Source organism: Amblyomma americanum, chromosome 7 (genome assembly GCF_052857255.1).
Source record: "Amblyomma americanum isolate KBUSLIRL-KWMA chromosome 7, ASM5285725v1, whole genome shotgun sequence".
NCBI classification, from domain to species: domain Eukaryota; kingdom Metazoa; phylum Arthropoda; class Arachnida; order Ixodida; family Ixodidae; genus Amblyomma; species Amblyomma americanum.
The window spans coordinates 52,412,309-52,437,298 of NC_135503.1; the positions used below are offsets into that span (position 1 = coordinate 52,412,309).

Sequence of the window (24,990 nt, forward strand, 5' to 3'; positions counted from 1 at the left end):
GGATTTTGCTCCTGACGTGTACTGTAATGCTACCGCATTAAAACGAAACAGTAAGCATCCCGCTCACGCACGCGAAGATAAAATCGAAACAGATAACAGAAGATAAGCTGCGAAACAGGCAAAAAAAATTCACAAATACAAAAAGTAGACCGTAACGCAGGGAATAAGCTAAAAAAAAAAACCGCCAACACGCGTTCGTGCTTAGAAGGGACTGTTTATTTCCTCTTATATATGGAAAGGACAAGGCTCGCAAAAAACGTGCCCTAAGCGCACTGTTTGGCATCTTGGGTGAGCTATCACGTAACTATAGGTTGCAACTTCTAGCAGTCACCGCAACAGGACTGCATCGACAGCTCCGAACCTGAATGCTAATATAAACGCGCATTCTGATTTCCAAGGTGTATCCAAAGCATGTTCGAAAAACTTTTCTCTGCTGCGTCATTTACGAGAATGTATAGAGACATGCGAGGGTATAAGCCCCGAAAGTAAGGTCTCCAAAGCGCTAGGGATGTAGGAAAACTATTAGAGCGACTGTTGTCCACACTGTTATGTTTGCTGCATCCTCCCCTCCCAAACAAGCTATCTCTTGCCCGCTGGCCGGTCAGCCTCGCCTCGGCAGCCGTTTCTGTAATGGAGCTCCCCCTTATCGCTACTTCCAGGTGCGAAGTTCGCTCGGCTATTTGATTTTTGAACGCAAGAGCCCTTCAACCTGTTGGAAATTCATCGCCAACTGATGGAAATGCATGGAGACTCGTGCATGGATGCCATAAACGTCAGAAAGTGGTGTCAGGAGTTTACACCTGGTCGCACCCAAATTCACGACGAAGGAAGAAGCGGGTGTCCTTCAATTTCCGACAATACAGTCGCCAAGGTTGAAGAAATGATGCGACAAGATCATCTCGTAGCTGAATTAAGACATCTCCAACACCAAGCGCAGGAAGAGGGTCATGACATCGTCTTCCAGTGGATACCGGGACACTCTGGCATTGTTGGAAACGACGCAGCTGACGCTGCAGCTCGAGCGGCTCACGGCAGTGCCATTATTGTCCAGATAGCTTTGACAAGAGCCGACGCAGCAAGACATCTGCGAATGCTTGGCCGAAGAGAGCTTTTAGCGTCATGGTCATATTCTAGCAACTCCACATGCCGTCTGCACCACCTAGACCCCTTACTCCGACTCAGTCCTGCGACCGGCCTCTCCCTCTGCGATGCTATGCTGTTGTGTCGCCTGTGGCTGGGAGTGGCGTTCACAAATGCCTACTCACACTTAATCGCAATGACAGACTCTCCTGCGTGTGAGATGTGTGGGTGCGACGAAACTATAGAACACCTTCTTTGTAACTGCCCTCGATTTCAGCGTGAGCGTGCACTCCTGGCTGCAACACTCCCCCGATTTAGATCCTCGGCCCCTTACTGAACCCAAGATTCTGGGTCCTTGGAGTAAGCCTCCATCGTAGAGGACAGCTTTGAAGGCACTTTTAAAGTTCTTGAAGGACTCAGGACTGAGCGCAAGATTGTGAACAATCAGTGCGTGCGCTGCAAGTAACGGCCAATGGACACGTGGAAAAGTGATCATACCCCTTTTCTATCTCTCCCTCCGTTCCCCTTCCCACGTGTAGGGTAGCATACCGGGCGCTGCCTAGCTAACTTTCCCTGCCTTTCCATCTTTCTCTCTCTTAGTTAAACCTGATTTCTACCCGAATGTTAGTCTTCTGGGGAGCCTAGTTTTCCAATGAACACCGTTAAAACCATCGCACGCGAATTAGTGGGTACCTTATACATAATCCAAATGGATGTTTTGAAACATTTTATATTTCAAACCTTTTAGCGCTTGACAAAAATGGTGTGCCTTAATTTGAGAATAAGTTCGAAAATTACGCTTCAAAAGGAAGAGACAGAACACTGATACTTACCAGGCCTCTTATTGGTATGATGTATCAAGTGCTATAACCACGGTAACGACGTCCTGCTCCAAGGCTCTTAAAATGTTTAATATAGTTGTTGTGGTGATGAACGAATGTTTCAGCAGTGTGCATAGGTAACAGGTCCTCATGGAAATTTGAGTGATACTCTGAAGTTTCTTCTTCAAAACTTCGAAGGACTGCTTACAGTAGTGACAGTTGACCCTGAACATTTGTTGAGAGATCTTGGCTAGAGAATACGAGCTTGCACTCATTTCTCAGTGACAACCCTGCGCAAACACGGTAACACTACAGTAACACCAACTACTGTAGTAAAGCAGCAAGTTGGGCCAGTTGCTACCAGCTCATAATTGCAAGAACGTTACAGCGCAACAAGAGAGAAAAGGAATACCCACGTGAGTAACAAAGGACATGCGCAGTCCTTTGTTCCTTACGTTGTTAGTCATTGTCTCTCTTGTAGCGCAGTAACGGTCTTTCAACCATGAACACGAACTATCTTTGAAGGTTGAAGTGCTCGAAAGAAAACCGCCGACGCTCCCAATCTTTCGGTGCTGCACAGCTACCGCCGTCTAGTAGCAAGTGAGTGAAGCTGTTCGCAATAGACTGTGGGACGCGATCAGTCAGGCTGCGCACAGAAACGCATGGATTGAGACATGGCGATCATGTTTACCAATACTGCAGCATAGGGGGCTATGAAATTACTATAATGCTCAAAGAAATAGCTCCACAACCCCGTGCCTCTCTCTCTGCAAGCGCATTTGTTGCAACCGTACAGCTCCTCCAACGAAATACTGTATTACCTACACAAACGGACGGGACAAAAAAAAAAAAAAACTTTTGAAAAGCCAGCTGAACCAAAATGCACAATACCACATGGCAGTATGAGAAAAATTTATGAGCAAACTTTTTTTGATAAAAAGGCGCTGCCATGGAACATGAATTTGAGAACAGAAATACTACATACAACGAGCTAAAAGAATGAAATTATCATTTACCTTAGTGTGTCGATCTTGTTTCTTCATCATGCCAGAGTTTGGTCACAGCTGTTCACAGCTTCATGATTCTTGAGATCACACTGCTAGTGACATATAGTTCCTTTATTCAGTAAAGGTTGAGAAAGAAATTTTAAGGGAGCAAGCATGGGAACCTTTACAGCTCAGACATGGAGCAAATCAGTAAGTGAAAATTTTATATAAATGGCTAAAGCTCCATATTAACATGAGGAAACACTACTAAAATGGATAACTAAACAACTCACACATTCAAAGAAAGGAAAGAAGAACCTTGTTGCAATTTTCTCTGCAACAATGCTTACCTGTCTCAGCAATATACATGCAACCATGACTTTCATACAGCGTCTACATATTAACAAATAGATTTGCGGCGAATATATACACCACATACACGCAACTATGGCCATATTTAGAGCTCAGGCAAGCAGCAAATCAGTAAGTGAACAATTGATATAAAAGGCTAAAGCCCTCAATTAATATAGGGAATTACTACTGAACTGAATAAGTAAATGACTGACATATTAACAAAAGCAAGGATTTCCTTGTAATAATTTTCACTGCAATTTTGCCTACCTGTCTTAGCAATCTACACCTAACCATGGCTTTCATAGTTTCCATGTATTTACAAATAGATTAGTGGCAAATATATACACCACATACATAAAGACATAACAGATGTTAATGATGTGTTAGAAAGATTAATATGACATTATATTTAAAGTAGACTAGACCTAGGCTGCACAACAATTTATGCTGTGCATGACCTCATCACAGATATGTCTTTTGCAAGTAACAAGGTCAGCAAATTTTTATGAGGTGTTCGTTTTAGTTATTCACTTGCCAAAGTTTGCAGCTAGAGCTAGGGTTCTGATGAAAACAGCTATTCTCCAAGAATATGAATCACAGTAAAGGTAGGTTTAGAAACTATGATATTACCAACAAGAAATTAAAGGCTACACAGCCTCTCACTGGTTCCATATAAAAATCCACAATGCCTGGATTTGGGTAACAAAGAACATCACATTAACCAGCTACATCAGCATACTAATCCATGGGTACTGTCAATAGGTAATGCAAGAAGTAATTTCAGATGCTAACATCATCAGCATGGAGTGTACTATATTTGAATGACTCAAAACCACTAGCACCTGTGAATGAGAAAGGGAATTAACCAGTGACAACAATTAATGGCAACTGATCATAACTTCAATGTGAGTTGTTTTTCTTAGGATAAAAGTAAGCCTATTGAAAATGCAGTACCTAAACCTACAAATCTGGCCATAAAACAGCCAATGCCACTGCAGGTGAGGCCTGCAATATTTGCAACATTGGCTCAAGAGTCCACTGACAAATTACAGTGTAAACAGTCTTAAAAAGCAATGTCCACATGAATGGACATTGGAAACAATGACAAGCACATAACTTCTGCAATGACAGCTGCAGTCTATACCAATCGTGACACTATCCTAAGATGCTTCAGAACAGGCTGACTAGGCTAGATAGTGGTAAATGCGTGAATTACGTCTCTTTTGTCATATAGGACAGTGTGTCACGGAATTAACAATAAGCAGTAAGACTAAAATAAGAGAACACAACCAAGAAAAAGCACTACATCAGAACGCTGTATCAAAAGTAGGTTAAATATCAAGCCCAAACAACCTTTGCCAAATCATCAATCACCTAACAAGCATAAAGTATTCATTTGAAATTGAAGTTATAGACCACAATATCTGCCACCAAAAGACCAAAATGCTATACATTTAAAAGTTCCTGAAGTTAACTTGGCTTCAGTATCTGTGACCAGAATAGATCACTATAATAAATTGTAGTTTTTATCTCTGCTGTTAAAAGTGGAATAGAACATGCACGGAAGGATATATCTAAGTCCATAACATTCATTATATACAGTCCCAGTCAATGCGTAGACTGTGGATATGAGCGGGGACCTAATTTCCACTAGGGGTTTAAAAACTTGGTGTAAATTCATATTCAGGGCATTCATTTTTCTTTAAACTGCTGAGAAATTTTTGTTTTCTGAGATTAATCTTGCAAAAATTAGAAATTAACATCAGCGCTTGTTTTCAGTAAGACGTCACATAAGAAGTTGCCAAGCATGCTAAAAATCTGGGTTAGAACAAATAATGGTTAAAACGCACCTATTTTTTTTCCACAATCAACTTCAGCTCTCCTAAGTGTCTGCATCAAGAGCATTCAATGCCGATTGTAGACCTGTATGCCAATGCACAGACACTATGAATGGAAACTTTAAACTTAGCTACTGTCATTTGGCATGTATAGCTTTCAAGCTAGTGAGCATTATTATTCAATAAGACCCTAGCTCATACACTGCGGTCTCGATTTCAATGAGCTTGCTCCGACCTTTCTTGCAACTGAAGCCATCCCTGAAGTAGCTAGGATAAAAGAGGGTTAGGTGTTGGAAAGAATTGCCAACTATTTACTTTGGAAACCTTTTGTAGATGCTTCCAGAGTTACTTCCAATGTTCTTATCGTAGCAGAGTTTGTTTTTTGTGATAAAAATTCAATTTGGAAGGGCAGTGTTCGGATGAAAGTCAGGTTTGACTTAATTCCTCTAAAAATTCTCTTGGAGTGCAGAAATCACAAAAATTTTGGTTTTACCTGAAAAGCAAGTGCCCTAATTATAGGCTTGTTCTGTTATTCTTACACTCTTAAATGGCACTAATAACACATCAGTGTCATAGATATTTCCTCTGCTCAGCTCTTCATCAGAGACATAGAAAAAGGATGAATATAATGGTTAATCCACATGCACACTAAGTCCAGCCTGGTTTTGATTGCACTAGTGAAGCTCTACAACTTTTAAGTGGAGAACTGCTTCACTTTCAGGAACTGCCTTCAAAGATATTCAGTACCATGACCAAAAAACACCACTTCACCATTCAGAAAGCACATCAACCAACACCTTTTGGAGAAAGCTCTCCTTAAAGTTTAACAGTGCCACCTAGTCACACTTAGGCGGAACTTCTCCTTTCCACCAAGAGTCTGGGAACATGTACTTGAGCACTTCAATGCCATCGTGTGGGACATTTACTGAGGTGCCCAAGAATGTCGTCTCTTTGAGCGGTGGTGTGAGCAGTGAGGCTGGAAAACAGTGCAGAGTGTCGCATGCATTTGGTGGTAGTAGCCTGTTTTTCCAGCCGACCCTGCGAACTCGGTGCACAATCTTGTCCTCCTCAAAGACGTAGAGGTAAACCTCACACGCACTGCTTCCCTCCTTGAGTTTAGCCCTGTAGAGGCCATTTGCCGAGTCGTAGTAAGCTTGTACGCCGTAGCGACGAAACGATTTGAGCAGCTGACCTTCGTCCAGCTTGGACAGCTCCTCATTGCGAAGACAGAGCTCGACTTTGTTGGTCCAAGGCAGAGGCTGCTGGTCTTTCAGTGCACCCCAGAGGGCGTAATAACAGAGGTAGCTTGAGACGCCCTGAGCGGTGAGCGAGTCGAGCACCTTGGGGAAGAGTGAGAAGAGGCATGGTGCTGTTTCTGATGTGCGACCACATCCATTGGCGTCTTCCGACTTGAGGATGTAGTTGAGGGCGAGCAGCACAAGGCCTGCGACGAGCAGAAAAACCAGGGCCCTCTTTCGACGAAAGTGTGGGAGGTTCATTTCAAGCCTGCAAATTGGGTAAGAAGGAGGATAAGAACAGCAAGCAAACCTACAGCGGAGCCGAAAATCAGAAACGCCACCATAAATTATGTTGAAGAACAGATGCTTATGCACAAGATTACCTGAGAAGATTACTTTGTTACACGAAAAAGTCAAGCTAGTATAAAACTTGTAAAGCTCCCTGTCTTTTTCTCTTGTTTTTAGTAGTTGATAGAACATTACTTGAGTAACTACGGGGTACCCGTTTAGCAGACGCATCACAAACAAACCAGAATGCTATGAGCGATAGGATGGCAGGAAGAATCGATCAATGATGTAACGGCCTGTTTGACATCGGCAGGAGCCTTTCTGGTCAGATGATCTGGAGGGACAAGCAGTTAAATTCTATAATAGTGGTAAGGTGCGTTATGTACTGGCTTAACCAGGGAAGCAAATATGAAATGTCCGTCAGAGGATTCGAACGGCTGCTGGGTATCAGAACAGAAGGCTAGCTTAATCGAATTAGAAACTTGTTGATCAACCAGTACCTGGCAAGTCACCTTGATAGTTCCTGTCACTGTTCTACGCAGTACGTAGCACCACGCACACAAGACGCGTTAAGTAGGTACAATGATCTGAGCCAAGCACTGTATCTCACCTGTTTGCAGCGCGAGAACTCTACTTGCTTGAAACAAGCTAGTGTGCACGAATGGGTCTCACGATTTCTTCACATAGTCAACTTTGATGAACAACAACGCTTGCCTGGAAGTTCAGCGTCATTCCTCGCACGGAAAAAGCGACAACACGGGGAAAGCAAGAGCTACGCAAACATTCCGAAGCTGCAACAGCTCCCATATCGCGATGTCGACTACGACGTGTCCGACGCACTCGACGGAGTTTTCGCTAGCCAGACGCTTGCAACCACAGCCAAATCCAAGATCAATCTTTCACAAGAGTGGGTCTTTATAATCGGAAGCGTAGCTGAAAATGTAATTGAGACCGGTTGAGACTTTCATGTAACAGACGCCTTAACACCACCATAAAATATATATTTTTTATTGACACGCTCTGCCATCTAGCGGACAAAACCACAGCTACCTAATGGTTTCGTTTCCAGTTTCGTTTCTAGATGGCGAAGCGCTTATTTGAACTCAAGTTGAAGGAGCGAAATCAAGTTACAAGTTACGATTAGGTCCAGATGTCGTGAAACACTCCCAGCGCTCTCAAAAGTGGCGTAGATCGACGTCTTCACGCCAGGTTGTGTGCGGCATGCACCGCTTTCGCTCGCATCAGGTCGCGATGCAAGCTACGGCGGTAGGCGAAGAGACGTATGAAAAGTACGCTAGCAGAGGTGCTCATTCGCTAGGTGCCTTCGTACTCCTGCCTAGTAAACGGTCTCGCACGTAATATTTCTCCTCGATACGCTCGTAAATTAAAAAAAAGTTATCACCAGCATTTCTTGCACCGGTGACTACAGATAACCTGTCCACCGGCAATAATTAATAAATATGCTAAGCTAGCTCTTATTTACCAACGAATAGAATGTTCATGTTCAAAGTTTTTAGACCCTGCTTCACAGCCATGGCAACAGAAACAGCGTGTCGAATGTATTTGAAGCTTACGGTGGAGCAGCAGCGACGACCAGGCCGAAACGCTGGCCGAGGTGAAGATATACTCCACCACAATACAAGGAGTAGCAGCCCGAATGCCGAAAGCGCGTGCGAGTCACTTCCGGGAAAACAGCAACGTTTTTAGGGGGAAGACGAAAAAAGTGGTCCACCAGCCCGAAATTTGGTCTTTCGCGCGAAAGTTCGCGTGTACGGAGTTTCAACACGGGTTGGAGCTTAGCGCGTGTTGAAGGACCCGCACTCAGTCATCGTCACATGCCACACATGTATTTGCAGCATTGATTCAGCGCGCACTCAACTTCGATTGAAGAACAGCGGCTTGTAGCAAGGAAACAAACCCCCAAATTCAGGATGTGGACTTCGGCACACGGCAGATGAGTATATGGGCCCCGCGGCGTGAAAACTGCCAACAGCGATTTTGCAGCTCGCACGCTGCAAGCAAATTACATGAGGCTAACGGCACAACCGCGGAGGACATGATGTTTGTGATGCGCGCAGCAGAACAAGCATTCAAGTGCTGGCGCCCTCGAAGTAAGCGCACCGAACGTCGATCGTTCCATTCTTGGCGCTGGGGAAACATTTTTGAACGAAACTTAAATATATCTCCTAGTATATGGTGGTTACGAAACAGCGCAACGGCACGAGGCTGAAGAAGAGAGCGGAGGGATGTCGAATTTATAGCGTGTCGAATTCCGAAGGAGCGCAATGACGACCGAATCGAGTAGGCCGTTAAGCGAGAATCAAATCGCCAGACTGTGGAAAACACTGGTCAGATTCGCCCAGTGTTCTCGGGCAAAAAGTGTGCGTGGCCCGTCCCACGTACCTTCTGCCACAGCCTCGAAAAACATCGATCGGATCCGCCGACGATGTACCCGGGAAAAAAAATGTACGAGACTGTCCGACGTATACCTTTTCACTATGCTCTTGAGCACGGAAGCCGTGCTGAAGAGTACGTTTTAAGTCGTTTAGAAGCTGAGTTGTACTGGATGAAATATTTATATTAGCAGCCTTCTTATCCCCATTTTTATGGCTCAAATTTTTTTGCGGAATATTTTACTCCGCGTATCGAACGCGTCTCCAAGATTTTCAGTGAGTTTTTGGCTACAATTGCGTTCGTGATGTGAGTAAATACGGGATATTTTTGTGGCCTGGACTGTTAGTTTAGGAGGCCTGCTTCAGAGATTGAGCAGCTTGCTGCTTGTACTACGACGTGGTGCACGAAAAGCTTTTCTGTTCTTATTTCATTTTTTTATTGGTCCTCAGGCATGAGTGTTCATAAATCAACATGCCATGATAGAAAATTTGAGCACAAGACCAAAAAAGAATTCAGACGGAATGCTAAACAAAAGTAATGAGAGACTAGTATAATTTATATGGAATGAAAAACAACCAAAGGCCTAATCAGAACATGACTGCAGAGTGAAACAGTTTCTTGTCCGCACAAATACAGCTATAGAAAGATAAGAGCAAAGATATTGTAGTGCCCAATCCCAACAACATCGGGTGGCAGAGGTTTCATATGACGGATGTGAGCCGTCAATAGTTAAGGAGCGTCAATAATTAAGGAGCCTAATAGTTAAAAGTTAACTATTCAATATTAGTTAATAAGCCTGCTAGTTGGCATGTCCCAGCTGTATTCTGACGTACTACGCTGCTGACAATGTTATGCTGAAAAAGCGCCCTTACAACTGAAAAAGTCTATTTTTAAAAATTGTGTAAAATCTTATAGGTGAAACACCCTGTATAATATACAGGAGCGGGGTTAATGCGTGATTGTCGAGATCAGATTATGAAACAGGAGCATCGTCCAAGTGAATTATCTCAGCGCATATAGCAGAATGTCTAAAAATTTTTTTAGTGCACTTTCCTAGGCCACGGTATACAACTAGGGCAAAAAAAAAAATCAATTTAAACAAATTACGTGTCTCTTCTGAAGCTTGCCTTTCCCGCAAAATGTATGCTGGCGCAGTGAAGCTCACTTTTGCAAAGCTCCAACCATGGCTGAGTTAGATGATGAGTTCGAGGGTAGAGAAATATGCTAAAAGAAATTAGATTAAGAGAAACGGAGCAATAAAGAATAAGGGCGCGATCGAAACTGTGAAATGCGACATATCACGTGAACCGCATCGAATAGACGACATGTCAGAAATGGGTTTGCATATTGACACATATACGAACTGATCGAGGGAAGACTACTGAAAACTTCATACACTTTCGCGTCATGTAAAAACAGTTGCCTCTAGAAGACACACAAATAAAAGTTCGCGCGCGGGCGTTTTTTTTTTTTTTCAGCGATAATATAAGATGGCGTGAAGAAGCCTGAAATATGTTACCCATCCGTTACAAAAAATCCACAGGGGCAATAGTGGCGTTGAGGGAAGGCCATCTGTATGTTTAACCAATGAAGCCATCAGTAAAGACAAGGCACAACCGCAAAAAAAAGTTGAGAAAAAATTGTAGAGTGTTAACGTAGTTGAACAAAGTAGACGCGCGAAAGCATGCGCTTAGCCTGGTTGTTGGCTCATAGTTTCGCTTTGCTGGGTGGTGATCAGCATGTCTGGCGACTCCGTTAGTAGTATTAGTTGATGAAGACGAAGACGCGCGATGGACAGCACAAAAGTGTGTTGCAGTTCAACACGAGGCGTGATCTGCTGTGGCGATATCATGGTACTCTCGTGCAGTGGCCAGCGAAGTTGATCTGTTTGTGCCGCCGCGGTTTCGAAACCCAGACACGGCAATGTTTATTTCAGCTATTTACTTTATTTAGGTTCACAAGGTCAATTCAAGGTCATGGCTTTAGCGGTGAACCAGCCTTTGCAGCTTTGGTCATGAAGTATGGAGCTTTCACTCTAAAAAAAGAAATACGATTATTATGCATCACGAAGTATAAAAAGCTGAGTGCTGGTTACCTCAAATGAACTAGTCATACAAGCCGCGGCCTGCTCGGAATGGTTGGATGTTTACGACTACGTCTACAATAGCTAGGGAGTGGTAACTAGCGCCACCTTCAGCAGCAGCGGCGGCCGCTGCACAGTCATTTCGAGACCGCAGTCGTCACGTGAAGTGTGATTAAGACCTCGAGAACGCTCGGTAGGGGGCCAATTCCCTCTTGCGCTAATCGTGGTACTACAGCTGCCAGCACCGAGATGATTATTTGATGAGCTTTGCCCGTGTGGGACGGCCCCGCGAAATTAATGCGTCGGAGTCGCCCACTGAGTGACCTTAATGACTCCAGACTACGTAGGAATTTGATAACGAGCTAATTTCTTGTCCACATTCTCTGATTACCGTGGCCCACAACGCGACGCCGTTGATACGGTCGCTCATTCCGATTTAATTTCTCAGAACGGGATGTTGATGATAATATTTCTTTCTCAGAAAGCTAATACAAATAATAAGGGAGGGAAAACTACTAATGAATGGTGTATGGACATTCAATGTTCAAATCAATTAGTAAATAAAATAACATAAAAAAGGATTTTTTAACGAGCGCATCGTATTTTAAAGAGTGAGTGAGTGAGTGAGTGAGTGAGAAAGAGCAAGTGAGTGAGTAGAGGCGAAAGACAGACGCTTACTGTGCCTACAAAAAGAACGCCAGCGATACGAGTTTCCAGATCAAGTCAAATTTCCGGGCAGAACTTTTCTGATTCCGCCTGAAAAACAATTCAGTACTAAACTGCGTCACTAATTAGAAGGACGAGGAATTCATCGTGAGCACAAGTTGCGTTAAATAAAATTGTTGATGGAAACATGTTATGAAAAGATATCTTAGCAGTACACGCAGTCGGTCGACCTTGCCGATGATGGGGGGCTTCTGTTTTTCTTCAAGGGCATTTCGCTTTTTATACTGCAGAGTAGCAGGCCCTAATGACTTTATCGCAGAATTTTGCGGTTCTCTGAACTTAGGGTTTGTTTTAAATTTATTTTTGTAAAGACTCATCTGCGATTCATTTTATTTTCCTTGCGCGGAAAGCTTCGCTCTGTAAGAGAATCTTTACCTCTACTAAACTCACCAAACAGCTGTAGTCGGATACAATTCAAGAACAAAGTGACAACCCCCCCCCCCCCCCCCCCATCAGACAATTGGGTCAACCGGAGAGGAGAGAAGAGAGAACTACAAGAAAAAGGAAGCGAGCAAATTAAAGAAAAGTAAGAATGAAGTGACCACTTCGTATGATGAAACAAAATAAAAAAAAAACAGCGCGAACACTCTGGCGCCGGTTTACTCGGCATGCAAGAACAAAAAATTGGGGGCGGTTAAGTCACCTTAAATATGTAATGCGAGAGCATTAAAAGCAACGTTGTTGCCACTGTTGATGTGTCTGGCAGTCTTTTTATCCAATACACAATGTTCTGACTGTAATAGTATCTTTATTTGCACACACATAATTATGCACTGAGTGAGTCCACCCAGCGCCTATTCCAACCTGCACGTCTAGTTGGAATTTTCCCTCTGGCGAGCTACCCCATTGTTTTTCAGTACTCAATTTTCGCGCCGTGGTGGGCAGGTGGTAGTTGAATTGAATTTAACTGCATTCATTTAATTGCCACCTGGCATGGTGGGCAGGTTGCTCACAGCCCGGTGGGCAGATTGTGATGACGTCACAAGGTCGTTTGACCGTGCACCCTCATCATCATCTCGACCAATCAGCAACGTTTGTAACTAACGATGTGCAGTGCCACGTGACCTCTCTCGACCAGTCAGCGACTCTTCTTCTTCTGCGGTAACCACTCTCCGATTGGTTCCCATGGCAACGCACCTACCGGCTACGCCGACACTGCGAAATACTACGGCTACTACTACTACTGCTTACCACTACGACGATGACAAGAAACCCAGGAACGGGCGCTTGACAGCTGTCGCTGTAAAAGAAAAAGAAGAAAAGTCAAGGTATTGGGATCGAATACTGGCCTTTATTGTTATTATTATTATAACTAATTTTGAAATCAAAACCTTCATCCATTTTCTCTTCATGAGGAAGAATTTTCCGGTGTTGCTTTCCCGCGTGCTTTTCATTTTAATTACCTGAATACAGGTAAATAGTCACCAGATTCTTGGCCGATCCCCCAGTGTGGGTGCCATCTTTTGATACAACAACAACAACAACAACAACAACAACAACAACAACAACAACAACAACAACAACAACAACAACAACAACAACAACAACAACAACAACAACAACAACAACAACAACAACAACAACAACAACAACAACAACAACAACAACAACAACAACAACAACAACAACAACAACAACAACAACAACAACAACAACAACAACAACAACAACAACAACAACAACAACAACAACAACAACAACAACAACAACAACAACAACAACAACAATCCTGGCCACGGTGGCTGCAATTAGATGGAAGCGGAATGTAAAAAAGCCCATGCACTGTGCGGTGTTAGTGCACGTAAAATAACTCAGGTGGTCGAAACGAACCCGAAGCTCTCCCCTGCGGTATTTCTCGCAGCTGCATGTTCAACTACGGGGTGCCAAATCCCGCAAAAATACCACCTTCGCTGCGCAAATTGCTTTGAAAGACAAAATTAACAGGACGAGAATTGACGACGCACACAGATTATGCGTGAACCTGCGACTGTTTATTACACGCAGTGCGACACCTTCATACCGGGAGTTCAACTTATTCCATACAGATTTTTCTTTTAAAAGCCGTGAAAGATGCGCTGGTGTGAACAGTGCAGGTGGGCTGTACGGCAAGGCGGACATTATTTAACAAGGTTGAGGACTGGGCGAGTTGGTAAGTATTCATTTTAAACCAGCCAGAAGACGCGACACAAAGGAAGAAGCAAACAAGACGAGCCTCGTCTTGTTTGCTTCTTCCTTTGTGTCGCGTCTTCTGGCTGGTTTAAAATGGACATTATTTACTTGATACAGTGCAATGAAGAGCGATTCATCAACAAAAAATTAACTAACCAACTTTAAAATATTTGGTTTCAGAGCGCCAGGTTAAATTGCCAAATTGAAGGCCGCTAAAACGGAAAGTCTCTTTGTAAAATTTCCGTATGCAGACAACGAGCTTAAGCTGGAGGAAGAAAATGCTATGACTGATCTAGGTTGCAACGGCTACAAGAAGCACCGACGGGTGGTTCGATGACTTCACAGAAAGTCGAAAGGACAGGGAGGTCTACAAAACATCCCGCTTCTCTATTTTGTATGTCAAAGGCACAAGCGAAACGCTGGTCCACCTGTTTCGAAAGCGGAGAATACATATATGTTCAAAACCATCGTCTGCACTCGGGCGCTTCATGCTTCGGCCAAAGGACCGCACATCAAAGGAACGAGCACCCGGCATCGTCTACTAAACTTCCTGTGCTGACTGTTCCTCCAGCTGCATCGGCGAAACGGACAATTTTCGACAAAGGCATCGCCAGCCCTGGAACGATTCCCGAAACTTCGACCGAGAGCGCGTTCGATCGCAGAGCATTCCGAGGACTTGGGTCATCGCATCGACTTTGAAAACGCCAAGGTTCTTTTACACTGAACACAACGCATTCTAGCAAAAGCGTTAAAAATACTGACACATCGAAAACGCACCAGGAAACGTGGCCCGGTCTCAAAGCTTCGTTCCATCAACGTCTGTAAATACGTGGCCTTCGAGACTCCGCAGGAGTTCCTCACAGTTCTCTTCAGGACATTGTTCTCCCGCGCGGCAGCCAGTCGAGTAGAAGGGATGCTTCTCGCCTTCTTCTACTTTACCTGCAGGACACGGATTTGGCCTCCACATGGTGACCTCAGGAGTGTCTATTTGAGTTTTTGCGGACAGTGTTTCTGTGATTTCTATTTAAGTGTCGCTACGGTGGAGCAATTGCCGGCAGCAACTGCAAGGCTAATCCCAACGATAGTTTACAACCACTCAACTCAACTCAACTCCGCAAAGTAAGTCCCCCGCCCCCTCGCGCACACACATTATTCGCAATGTCGCTTGATTATCTAGAAAACCAAAAGAAGGTTTGCAAAGGGCGTTGCTTGCCCCCATTCAGTCGACCCAGGAGATGGTGCCAAATCGGCCCTGAGGCGTAGGTTCACTCATAAGAATTTGGTCAGAGTTTCACGTTGTTTTCTGTCTAAATCACCTGGGAAATAGTAAATGCAGGAATCTGGAACTATGCAAGCTTGACCGGGTGGATAGAGTGTGAAGACCTCCATCACGTAGAGCTTGAAGAAGCGAGTCTGCGCATTTATGCTGATTACAGTTAAATCGCATATCTTGCCGCTGCACTATTTCGAGCGTCGTCACATTACTATTTGTAAACAGAAACCAGTCTATTTACGATGGTATAATTTTAACTTATGAGCAAAAAAGTACACCGGAAGTTTTATTTCGAGAGGTAATATTTTTGACTTCACTAAAAACATTTAGGGAGCTGTTTGCATTATTTTTAACTTCGCAGTAAAGCACCTAATCGTCTGCAAAGAGACTCATTTGAACTTAAGTTCGGTTTGTGATGTTATTATTAAATAGCTAAAATATATGCGATGCCAGTATAGGTTTTAGGGGCCACCGGATAGTAAAGGAACAGTGCCGGAGAAGTAGTCATCGAGTTGAACAAACTGGCTACGATCATTCATCTAAACTATTGCTTATTTGCTTATTCATTGGGTGACAGAGCTATCATCCATTAAACGGTCCAGTTTATACATCACTTCTTTATGACACCCATTCGTACGCATTACAAATGTGGTGGAAATTTCGTCAAATCCCGGCTGGTTATTAATACAATGTGCAAGATTGTGCAGCAACTCAACAAGGTGCGTTAAAATTTATAGTAGACAGTCCACTTCTGAACCCATGCCGGCAGTGCCTAATGGATTATTTTCTTAGTCTGTGCATATTCTGTGAGAAATTTGTTAACACTATGTTCGAGAATTTGCCACAAGTACATGCGAGAGAGATGGATTGATACTCATCCTAAGACTATGCGTCATCTGCTTTATGCACTGGGATTCGTTCCTGGAATATCGGAGAAAAATATTTGCCAGAGAACTCAGAGTAACGTGGCATAGAGCTGGCAGAGGTGATATCACACGGGCCACTACTTTTATTTCTACCGAAATTTAAAAGCAACGATAGCACACAAGCCACATATATTATCGATGTATCGATAATTTTTATGCAGTTTTATAAACAATGACGAAGTCTGGCTTACAGGGCTGTTATCAACACTGAATACTGACTGGAAGTATTTGTATTTGACTGGAAATCTGCTTTAAATTTTCCTTCCAGATGTTGTGTAGGTGCAGATGGCTTCTTTTCGGCATAAAAATAACACCAAAATTTGCTGGGATAGGTTTTAATAAAGCTGTGCAGTGTCCTGCCGCAGCGGTGTTCTTCTGCACTTCGCGCTGCATATTTAAGTAGTCTAATTAATGAATTTAAGCGATACTGGCAGCTGGGGATTGCACGAAATTTGCCTGTCTGAGTCTTTCCACCTATCGTTTCATGCAAATCGCTTCTTGCTTCATCCAGGCATTCCGTTTGTTGATAACTTTCTGAACGGCGGCAACGAACCTTTCTGTGCAGTGCATAAAAACATATATATTTAAAAATACAGCTATGCCTCATCAATGCTTCAGTGCTTTACAGTAAAATACGTGAATGGCAGAAATCTTATTCATGTACGAAATTCATTGCAGCGTCATCATTTGGTCTATAAAATGCATAGACACATTTTTTTATATATAGCGAAACACAAAGAAAGAAAGGAAAGGAAGGGAAATGAAAAAAAAACACAAAACAGAAACGCACTCACTTCAGCCACAAAAACCGCTATTCCTCATGTTACCTTCAGACCAATCAGAAATAAACGTTCACTGATGAATGATCCCATGCATGATAAAAATATTGCAAACGCTTCTAAGATCTCTCTTTTCAACCCCTCTTTTCTTTTTCTGCGTACCCGATGATATGCATTTTTCATATCTACGGACGCATTTTCACGGATGCCAAAAAGTGGGATTTCCAGTACATTCACTGCATTCATTATACCTCGGCCTCAATTGTCCCAGTAAAAAGCTGGCGTACTGTATCAGCGGTGCTCAGGTTTTTTTAGTGGGCGAGCACTATAACCCTCAATCTCAGATTTCGCCCATGTTTGTCCAAAGCCTCTCACCGTGACCTAGGTGGCAAGTGGGACACCGAGGCCAGTGACCTTGTGGCATCACCACAACTTGCTCACTGGATTGTGAGCAAACTACCCACCGTGGCAGGGGGCATTTCAAGTATTGACTCGTCGCGAGAGGTTGTTCGGGAAGAGCAGCCTGGTTCGCACAAGCTTCACCAGTGGCAGCACCTTCCATCACAGGGCAGTGAAGCATCCCTTAACCGCTGCACCATTGCTCCAGAGGCAGTATGAGGACTCACACATATACTCCAGAGGCAGTATGAGGACTCACACCTATCTATGAAGGCAAAATAGAGAATTACCAATTCTGCATATATGGACATCAACGGACATTAAACCATTAACGCTACCGCGTCATACCCTTAAGACAGAGCTTAAGTGTCCCCTCCAATTTTAGTGCGCTATAGCACCAAGGCCCCCACTCAACGATTTCGCCGTTAATTGTCTTAAGGCTTCTTGAGCTTGAAAAACCGACCGTATGTAGCATAAGTTACGTACGCACCACGAAGAGGCGCATCGCATTTATTTTGGTTCCCATAGAAGTATTTAACACGCACAAAGAATCCACTGAAACGAATAGAAGATACCTGGACAAGCCACTGCAATGCATTGGAACCAATCCGAAAGCCCCTGCCAGAGACCGCCAGGCTACAGAACCACTCTGCACGGTAAGATCTTCATGTCGTACGCGATTAAAATGTCGTGGTAGTTAACACGCGTTCTAGCCAAGCCGCAGATGCTTCCGGCAGCTTTGCTAGGGTCTTGGGTGCTGTTGTCAAAGCCCTTTTAATTCCCCTATGTTCTACGTGGGGTGAATCCCTTGGTAATGAAATTTACTCTGTGGTCGGGCTGTGATTTGTAATTTTAAGATCGACGAACTTACGAAAGCCTCCTCCTCTTCAACGAACAATACGGTCGACTCGTGCAGACAAGAGAGAGAGAGAGAGGGTTTATTGATAAGAAAGGCAGAGAGGTTGGCCTGAAAAACAAATATCTGGCCTGCTACTCTGCTCTGGGGGACGGGAAGAGGAGATAAAAGAAGGTCACGATGGGGGATGATGATGACGGGAGGAGGCAGATGAAAAACTACTTAAAAAAAAAAAAACTCGTGCAGACAAATCCGCACATGTAGTCTGCCAGACCTTTTTAAAAGTCACACAGTTTGAAATCCCGGGTCAGTTTATTGAATTCGAATTCGCTGAGGCTCCTGCTTGACGAACTTCGATTCAAAGTGAATAGGAGGGGGCAACAACCAATCGATTTTAGCGTGCAGTGACGCTTTATTCCTTAAAAGACCTTTAAATAAACGTGCATTTCCCGCTTTTCTTAAAGGTTTCACTTACCTAAATTCCCTGCAGGGGGCGCCAGCCGTTGAAAGCGCGACAGGAGCCCAGAAAAGCCTCTCAAATTCCAGCGCGCTTTGCGTCGCCACAGTTTCGCGCGAAACTTGAGTTGCTCAACTAGCCGACAGCCGGCGTCAGCAGTCCGCGCGTGACTGACCCGGTGACAGGACCGGGCGGCGTGCCCAAGAAGGGATGCTGATCTCCAAGGCAACGGCGGTGAAGCCGCCGAGGCCCGTTGCTCCCCCTTGCCGCCCATCGATCGCAACATCGCGCGCGTATCTCTCTCGGCCGACTCGGGCCGCAACGTGGGCCGCGGGAGGAGCGCTCCGTTCAGAAGGCGTCCGGGATGCGGCTCGTCCCGCATGCTGCCGCCTAGCTCCGCTGCCGCCGCCTCCGGGAGCGGCGCGGCTCCCGCCAAACTCCGTTGGTGGCCGCCGCCACCGTGGCCATGGTCATCATGGTGCGCGCCACGGCGCCGCACCACGTGGTGCACCCCGTCGTCTGCTGCACCGTCAAGCGCGCCGTGCGGCTGCTGCCCTCGGCCCTGCTGCTCATATTCGTGTTGTCCCTCATCCTCGTGACGCTGGTCCAGATCGCCGTCATCCACTCGCATCGGCGGGCCATCTACCTCCAACGACGCCTGGCGAGCACGTCCAGGCCGTCGCCCTCCAGGCTCCAGGGGGCCGCCGGCCCGCCGGCGCTGGTCGCCGCAGCTGCATCGGACGCGTCCGGTTCTCCGACGGCGCACTTCCAGGCCTGGTCGGCCGTGCACAGGGCCAGGGAGTCGCACCGGAAGCCCAACGCTAGCCAGAACAACCGGACGCCCCAGCAGTCCAAGGCGCGCCCCAACGCGTTGCAGGTGGAAGCGCTGCTGGACCGCAACGCGCCCACGGTGGACAACAACATCAAGATCCTGACGGGACTCGCGAACGCGGCCAGGATACGCGACATCTTCGCGAGTGCCGTGGATGTGGCACGTGGTACGATGGCGGTGAACGGGGGTTCGTCGACGACGGTGCCTGGGGATACGGCGGGGAGTGCGACGACGGCAGGTGACGACGGCGTCTCGTGGGAGTTGGTGAAAGATGATGTGTACCGAAGAGCGGGTGGTGCCGCCGTGTCGGACGTCGAACGTGGCAGCGATGATGACGACGGCGGAAGCGACGTGAGACGGACGCGAAAGTTTGCGCCGGACAAGAAGAAGTCTTCAGCCGGAGTGGTTACGCGGCCTCTTTGCCCCGAAGTGCCTCCAGGACTGGGTGAGTACGTGCTCTTTGGTTGGTGTGCGGGTGACGAGCAGTGCGGAAGTTCCGCGACACTGTTTTCTGAACATTCTACGTCTCTCTTTCTTTTTAGTAATCGAGAGGCTTTACATAGCTCCTCCTCAATATGTAGTTAGCGAGGGAATAGCTGTCTCTCTGCCTGAGGGCACCGAGGTATCCCGGCGTGGGATCTTTGGGAAAGTGGTAGTGCTGTGCTTTTAACGTGTTTGAAAACAAGTGCACTCACCATTGGAAACGGCGAGTGCGTGCGTGAACTTGGCAATATTGAAAGCGTTAACGTTTATCTCTACTGAAAGAGAAACGCCTATAGAGATAAACGCGAGATAGACGCTAGCCATTGGGCTGTTCTGCATGCATAAAGAAAGTCCGAAAACTGCAGTAATGAACACGGGACAACGCTTCCCAACTGTCACCACTGTTGCAGTTGGTTGTCCTGCGCGCTATTTTCAAAGTGAATTATATCTTGAAGCTAGGGCATCACACCAGCGACGTGGTCAGCTGGTAGACGCGCTCGCTGTTTAAAGCGGGGAAAAGAAATAAGAACAGAGAAGGCGGATTTGTTTCGACCAGCGGCGACTGCAGAATAATGCACTACATTGCTATGTACAGCTATCTTTGAAATACTATAAATGGTGGATAAATCATCTGTTGGTGACGAACTTGTAGTTTATTCTGGTCATGCTTCGTGGTGGGCCCCAGTAAACGAGAAAAAGAAGGAGAAAAAAAGAACCGAGCCTGACTGGAATCTCCACAGACAGTGTTTTTCAGGCTTGGAACGTTTCGTTGCAATGCAAGGTGAGCTCTCTCCGCGTCTGCGGTTTCTTAGTACCGCGGCAAGTGCGCTGCTCTCCTTCGCACGGGACCATCCCACTTGCGATAGGGCTCAAATGACATCGCGGGACAGACGTCGTATCTTCGCCTTGAGTTCTTCGCCCGGGGTCTCACGTTGCATGTGCTTATCACTTCCCATGGCTCAGCGTCCTCTGACGCCAAACACGCCACGAGGCGAGAGGTCGGGCGCCATGTACACAACAAAGAAGGAAGTTTGGCGCAATGCTATTGGTCGAACTGAAGCCAATGTTTTGTAACGTACAAAAAGCAAAGCCTCACCTCGCATGCTGATCAAGCCTCTAGTCTACAGAGTTTAGCGTTGAAATAGAGGCAAGACTCCTGTGGTGATACATGGATCTAATTAAACATGAACGGGCACGGGGCTGGTCTGGCCGGAAAGATTCTTGGTAATTATCAGATTCATTGCCCGAACTTATTTCAAACTGTTCGGGGCGATGGACGATTTCTAGTAATTATGTAGCAAGCAGCGCACACCCCTACTTCGTCACTCTGCCATATGGAAGGAGAACCCGACTACTACTTGGTGCGAGTAACCTCGAAAACCGCCAATTTTTACTACCTACATTCAGATTACAAATGACCCGAAGGTTTTGATTTGTACAAAACCACGTTTTTTTTCTTCAAAAAACTTATGCGCGTACAATAAATGAAAGGAGTTCAGTGATAATGAAGCCTGCTTGTGCGGAACACTTCTGCATAGCGACCTTATTTCCAAAGTTGGTTTTGTGCTATATCCACTTAGTGTCCAAGAAAAAGACAGCAGGCTTCGCTTTTTATCAAAGTACGTTTTTTTTTATAAAAACCGCTATGCACGTACAATAAAATAAAGGAGTTCAATGATAATGAAGCCTATTTGTGCTGTACACTCTTCTGCAGTGAGCCTATTTCCAAAATTCCAAAATTGCTTTTGTGCTGCATCCCCTTAGAGCGTTTAAGAAAAATACATCAAAAAGAACACTCAAGATTCACAGAACTGGTGAGAATATAGGTTACACGCGGCTGTGAAATGTCTCGGGGCGAGCATAGCGGCGAAACCGCAGATAAGGGACCGATTTTCGGCAGCGCTTTACGCGACGTAGTCGTCCGGGCTCCTTTTCGCTCAAACCACCCCCAAACTGGGAATGCGCAGAGAACGACAATTCAGACCTCTTAACTGCTCCGCGGCTGCAGCGCTCTGGGTTCCGAAAATTACACACCCTCAGAACCGCACCAAGTACTGTAAATTACCCTCGGCGCACTGCGTCCCCCTTTCTGCATATACCTTCTGCCCCTCAGTGACAGTAATGGCTGGAAATAACGGCAAAATAAATGAAAAGAATACGGACTGGAGCAGGCAGCTTTTCGGAATACCGAAAATGAGCGCTGCCCAGTAACGACAGCCGGACGGCGTAGCGACGGTTTGCTGCCGGCGCTTTATCGGAACGGAGCTCCATAACAACGGGGGAAGACGTGACTTTGAAGGAAATGGCGACTTCGCTGGAGGGAGGAAAACTGTAAAATTGTTCTGCATGCGGAAGGTAACAGTGCGAGAAACAAGCAAACACAAAAGGACCCCCGCACGCATTTTTTTTGTGTTTCTGGCGCTCAATAAAACTGGTCTTTAGCTGAACAGTGGCGAGTCGATAAATGCTGGAGCGCTGTTAAAACGCAGTTTCAGTTCAAAAGATAACGCAGTATAGCGTGTCGAGGAAGCTAACTACCTCAGTTTGGTTTTAAGTTAGCGTCACTACTACTACTACTACTACTACTACTACTACTGCTACTACTACTACTCTACTACTACTACTACTACTACTACTACTACTACTACTACTACTACTACTACTACTACTACTACTACTACTACTACTACTACTACTACTGCTGCTGCTGCTGCTGCTACTACTACTTAATATTGATACATTAACAGTAGATCGTTTCGAAGGAGAGTTTGATCCTACTGTATAGTGCAAAAAGGAGAGAGTGAGGTATTGTAAACAGCTTAATTTTCGACCTCGCGGAAAAATACTCCTCCGAATACTTTTACACAAATTAAGCACTAAGAGGCCCATCACCTCTGCTTCGCGAAATTTAGTTCACGTGAAATAGTGTGGTTTTGTTACTTTACCCGAACTTGCGAGATATTCAGCGTGCGCAAATTAAGTGGTTTAGTGGCTTACAGTGTATGAATGGCTAGGCAGGGAGAATTATAACAACGCACGCAGAGTAGCATGCCAGCGATTTTTTACACGTCGACTAAATTCTCTGCTTTTCCATTAAAGGGTTTCTCTCTCTCTCACTTCTATATTAACGCACGCGCTGTTGTGTCCTCCTCTTATTTTGTGCCATCCTTGCGCTGTGGCAAAACACCCGATCAGAACACCAGGAAACCAGTGCATGATGGGTGATGTGCCATGTTGTGAGGCAAACAACAACAACAAAAGCCAATGGGCTCCTGGAATGAGGGCCCACCCAAACATTCTATCCTTTAAACGTTTTTTTCCACTCTACGCACGTACTGGCCGTGCGCTCCTCCGCAGGTTAGGGTATAGCAGTAAACAAACAGAAGGCAGAGTAGCAAACATACCAGACGAAGTCAGACAAACCATCATGGTATGCCCCTTACCGAGAAACATGGACCCAAACCTGCACGCGGCTAGACGAGCCGCTAGGGCAGAGTACGTACGTAGAAAAACACTTAGCTGCCAAAGAAAACACGGTGTACACAGATGCAGGCCTGTATCCGTGGAACAGGGACACCAAAGAACATAGAGTTACATCAGTGGTCGTCAACCAGAGTCTAGAGGTGGTCACGTGTGTAACAACCAAAAAGTGTTCGGTAACCGAGGGGGAAGAAGTTGCCGTAGCTCTGGCAGTAGCTGAAGGGAACCGACTAAATAAATCACTCACGATTCTGACGGACTGGAAAGCCGCGTGTAGAAGCTACACGGCGGGAAGAATATACAAGGGAGCACTGCAAATCATCCTCCAGGCAGGGCCTCCCAATACATCATTACAACACAAAATTTTCTGGATACCGGGACACGCCGGAGTGGAAGGGAACCTGAGGGCAGACACAACGGAGTCACAGGAACATACCACAACGGTAGAACTCACATATGCAGAAATACTAAATTACCACAGAGGAAGGAGACTGACGTATCCTCCACCACACCCGTTGCTGACACAGCACGAGGCAGTGGGATGGCGAAGATTACAAACAGGTACCTTTACAAACCTACACACACTACATAAGATGTATCCAGGACAATAAAATGACAAATGCACGTGGTGCGGGGCAACCCCCACGCTATATCATATTACATGGGAATGTAGACACAACTATGCATTCCATAAACTAGAAAAGCCCAGTGCGGAACAGTGGGAGGGCGTGCTCACCAGCAGCGAGCTGGCGGTCCAGAGAGGACTCGTGCGGCACGCAAGCGAGGTGGCAAAGCTCAGCGGGGCCCTGGAATGAGGGCACCGACCATTGGAACTCGGAAGATGAAGACGTCCGGAATCCGCTAAATCCAAAGAAACGAAAATAAAGTTTCATTCATTCATTCATTCATTCATTCATTCATTCCATTCTCTCTCTATGGAAATACGTAACCAACCTGCCCGAAATATTTTATTATATAACAATGCAATGGTCGGTCGTCTATCCTTCACAATAATAAACAGAAAGGGAAACTCGATTTCGTTATATCAGTGGAACGCGTCTGCGCCCGTGAGTCCTTTGCGCTAATTGAAAACAAAAGAACGTTCACTCGGTTCCCACAAGCGGACGCTCAAGCCCGCGGCTTTCTAAATATCTGAACAACGCTTTCGGGATGAGAGGGAAGAAGAGGCAACTTGTTCGCTGCTTTCGCGGTGACCTTTCTAAACAACCGAGCGGGAAATTTCCAACTGCTGGGGGACGCACGAAACTTTGTAGCCGCCGACACGCGGACTCCAACAGCGACCATCCTCGCCCAAACAAGGATGAAAGAGGGGGGGGGGGGGCTCGTTTGGCGCGCGGAGGTTGCGGTGTAGGAAAGACAGATAGCCTCGCGTCTTCCGCCACATTGCACTGGTCTCCGGGTGTTCTGCGCGGTCCGCTCGCTCGTGACGGGGTTCCCTGGTTCCAGGGGAATGCCGCCGAAAGCGCCAGCAGGTCGGATTTTTTCCGGTGGCTCTAGGTTGCTTGGT

The 24,990-nt window shown here is 45.7% G+C and overlaps 2 protein-coding genes across 2 annotated transcripts in view; one reads left to right on the top strand and one right to left on the bottom strand.

Annotated features, from left to right (window-relative positions):
- Positions 1-3,003: 3,003 nt before the first annotated feature.
- LOC144099124 (uncharacterized) lies at positions 3,004-7,605 on the bottom strand. Its single transcript, XM_077632217.1, has 2 exons — positions 7,216-7,605; positions 3,004-6,585 (listed from the first exon to the last, which is right to left on the bottom strand). Exon 2 carries the CDS (start codon positions 6,576-6,578, stop codon positions 5,916-5,918), a length of 663 nt encoding a protein of 220 aa, XP_077488343.1. The 5' UTR covers positions 6,579-6,585; positions 7,216-7,605; the 3' UTR covers positions 3,004-5,915.
- An 11,370-nt stretch (positions 7,606-18,975) lies between these two features.
- Positions 18,976-24,990, top strand: part of LOC144099125 (uncharacterized) — a 107,504-nt gene continuing 101,489 nt past the window's right edge. The window contains exon 1 of the mRNA XM_077632218.1: positions 18,976-19,944. Within this exon, the coding sequence (XP_077488344.1) occupies positions 19,134-19,944 (811 nt within the window). The 5' untranslated portion in view covers positions 18,976-19,133. The remainder of the gene's footprint in view (positions 19,945-24,990) is intronic.

Coding starts and splice junctions, on each gene's coding strand:
- LOC144099124 (XM_077632217.1), bottom strand. CDS start 6,578: ATGAACCTCCCACACTTTCGTCGAAAGAGGGCCCTGGTTTTTCTGCTC.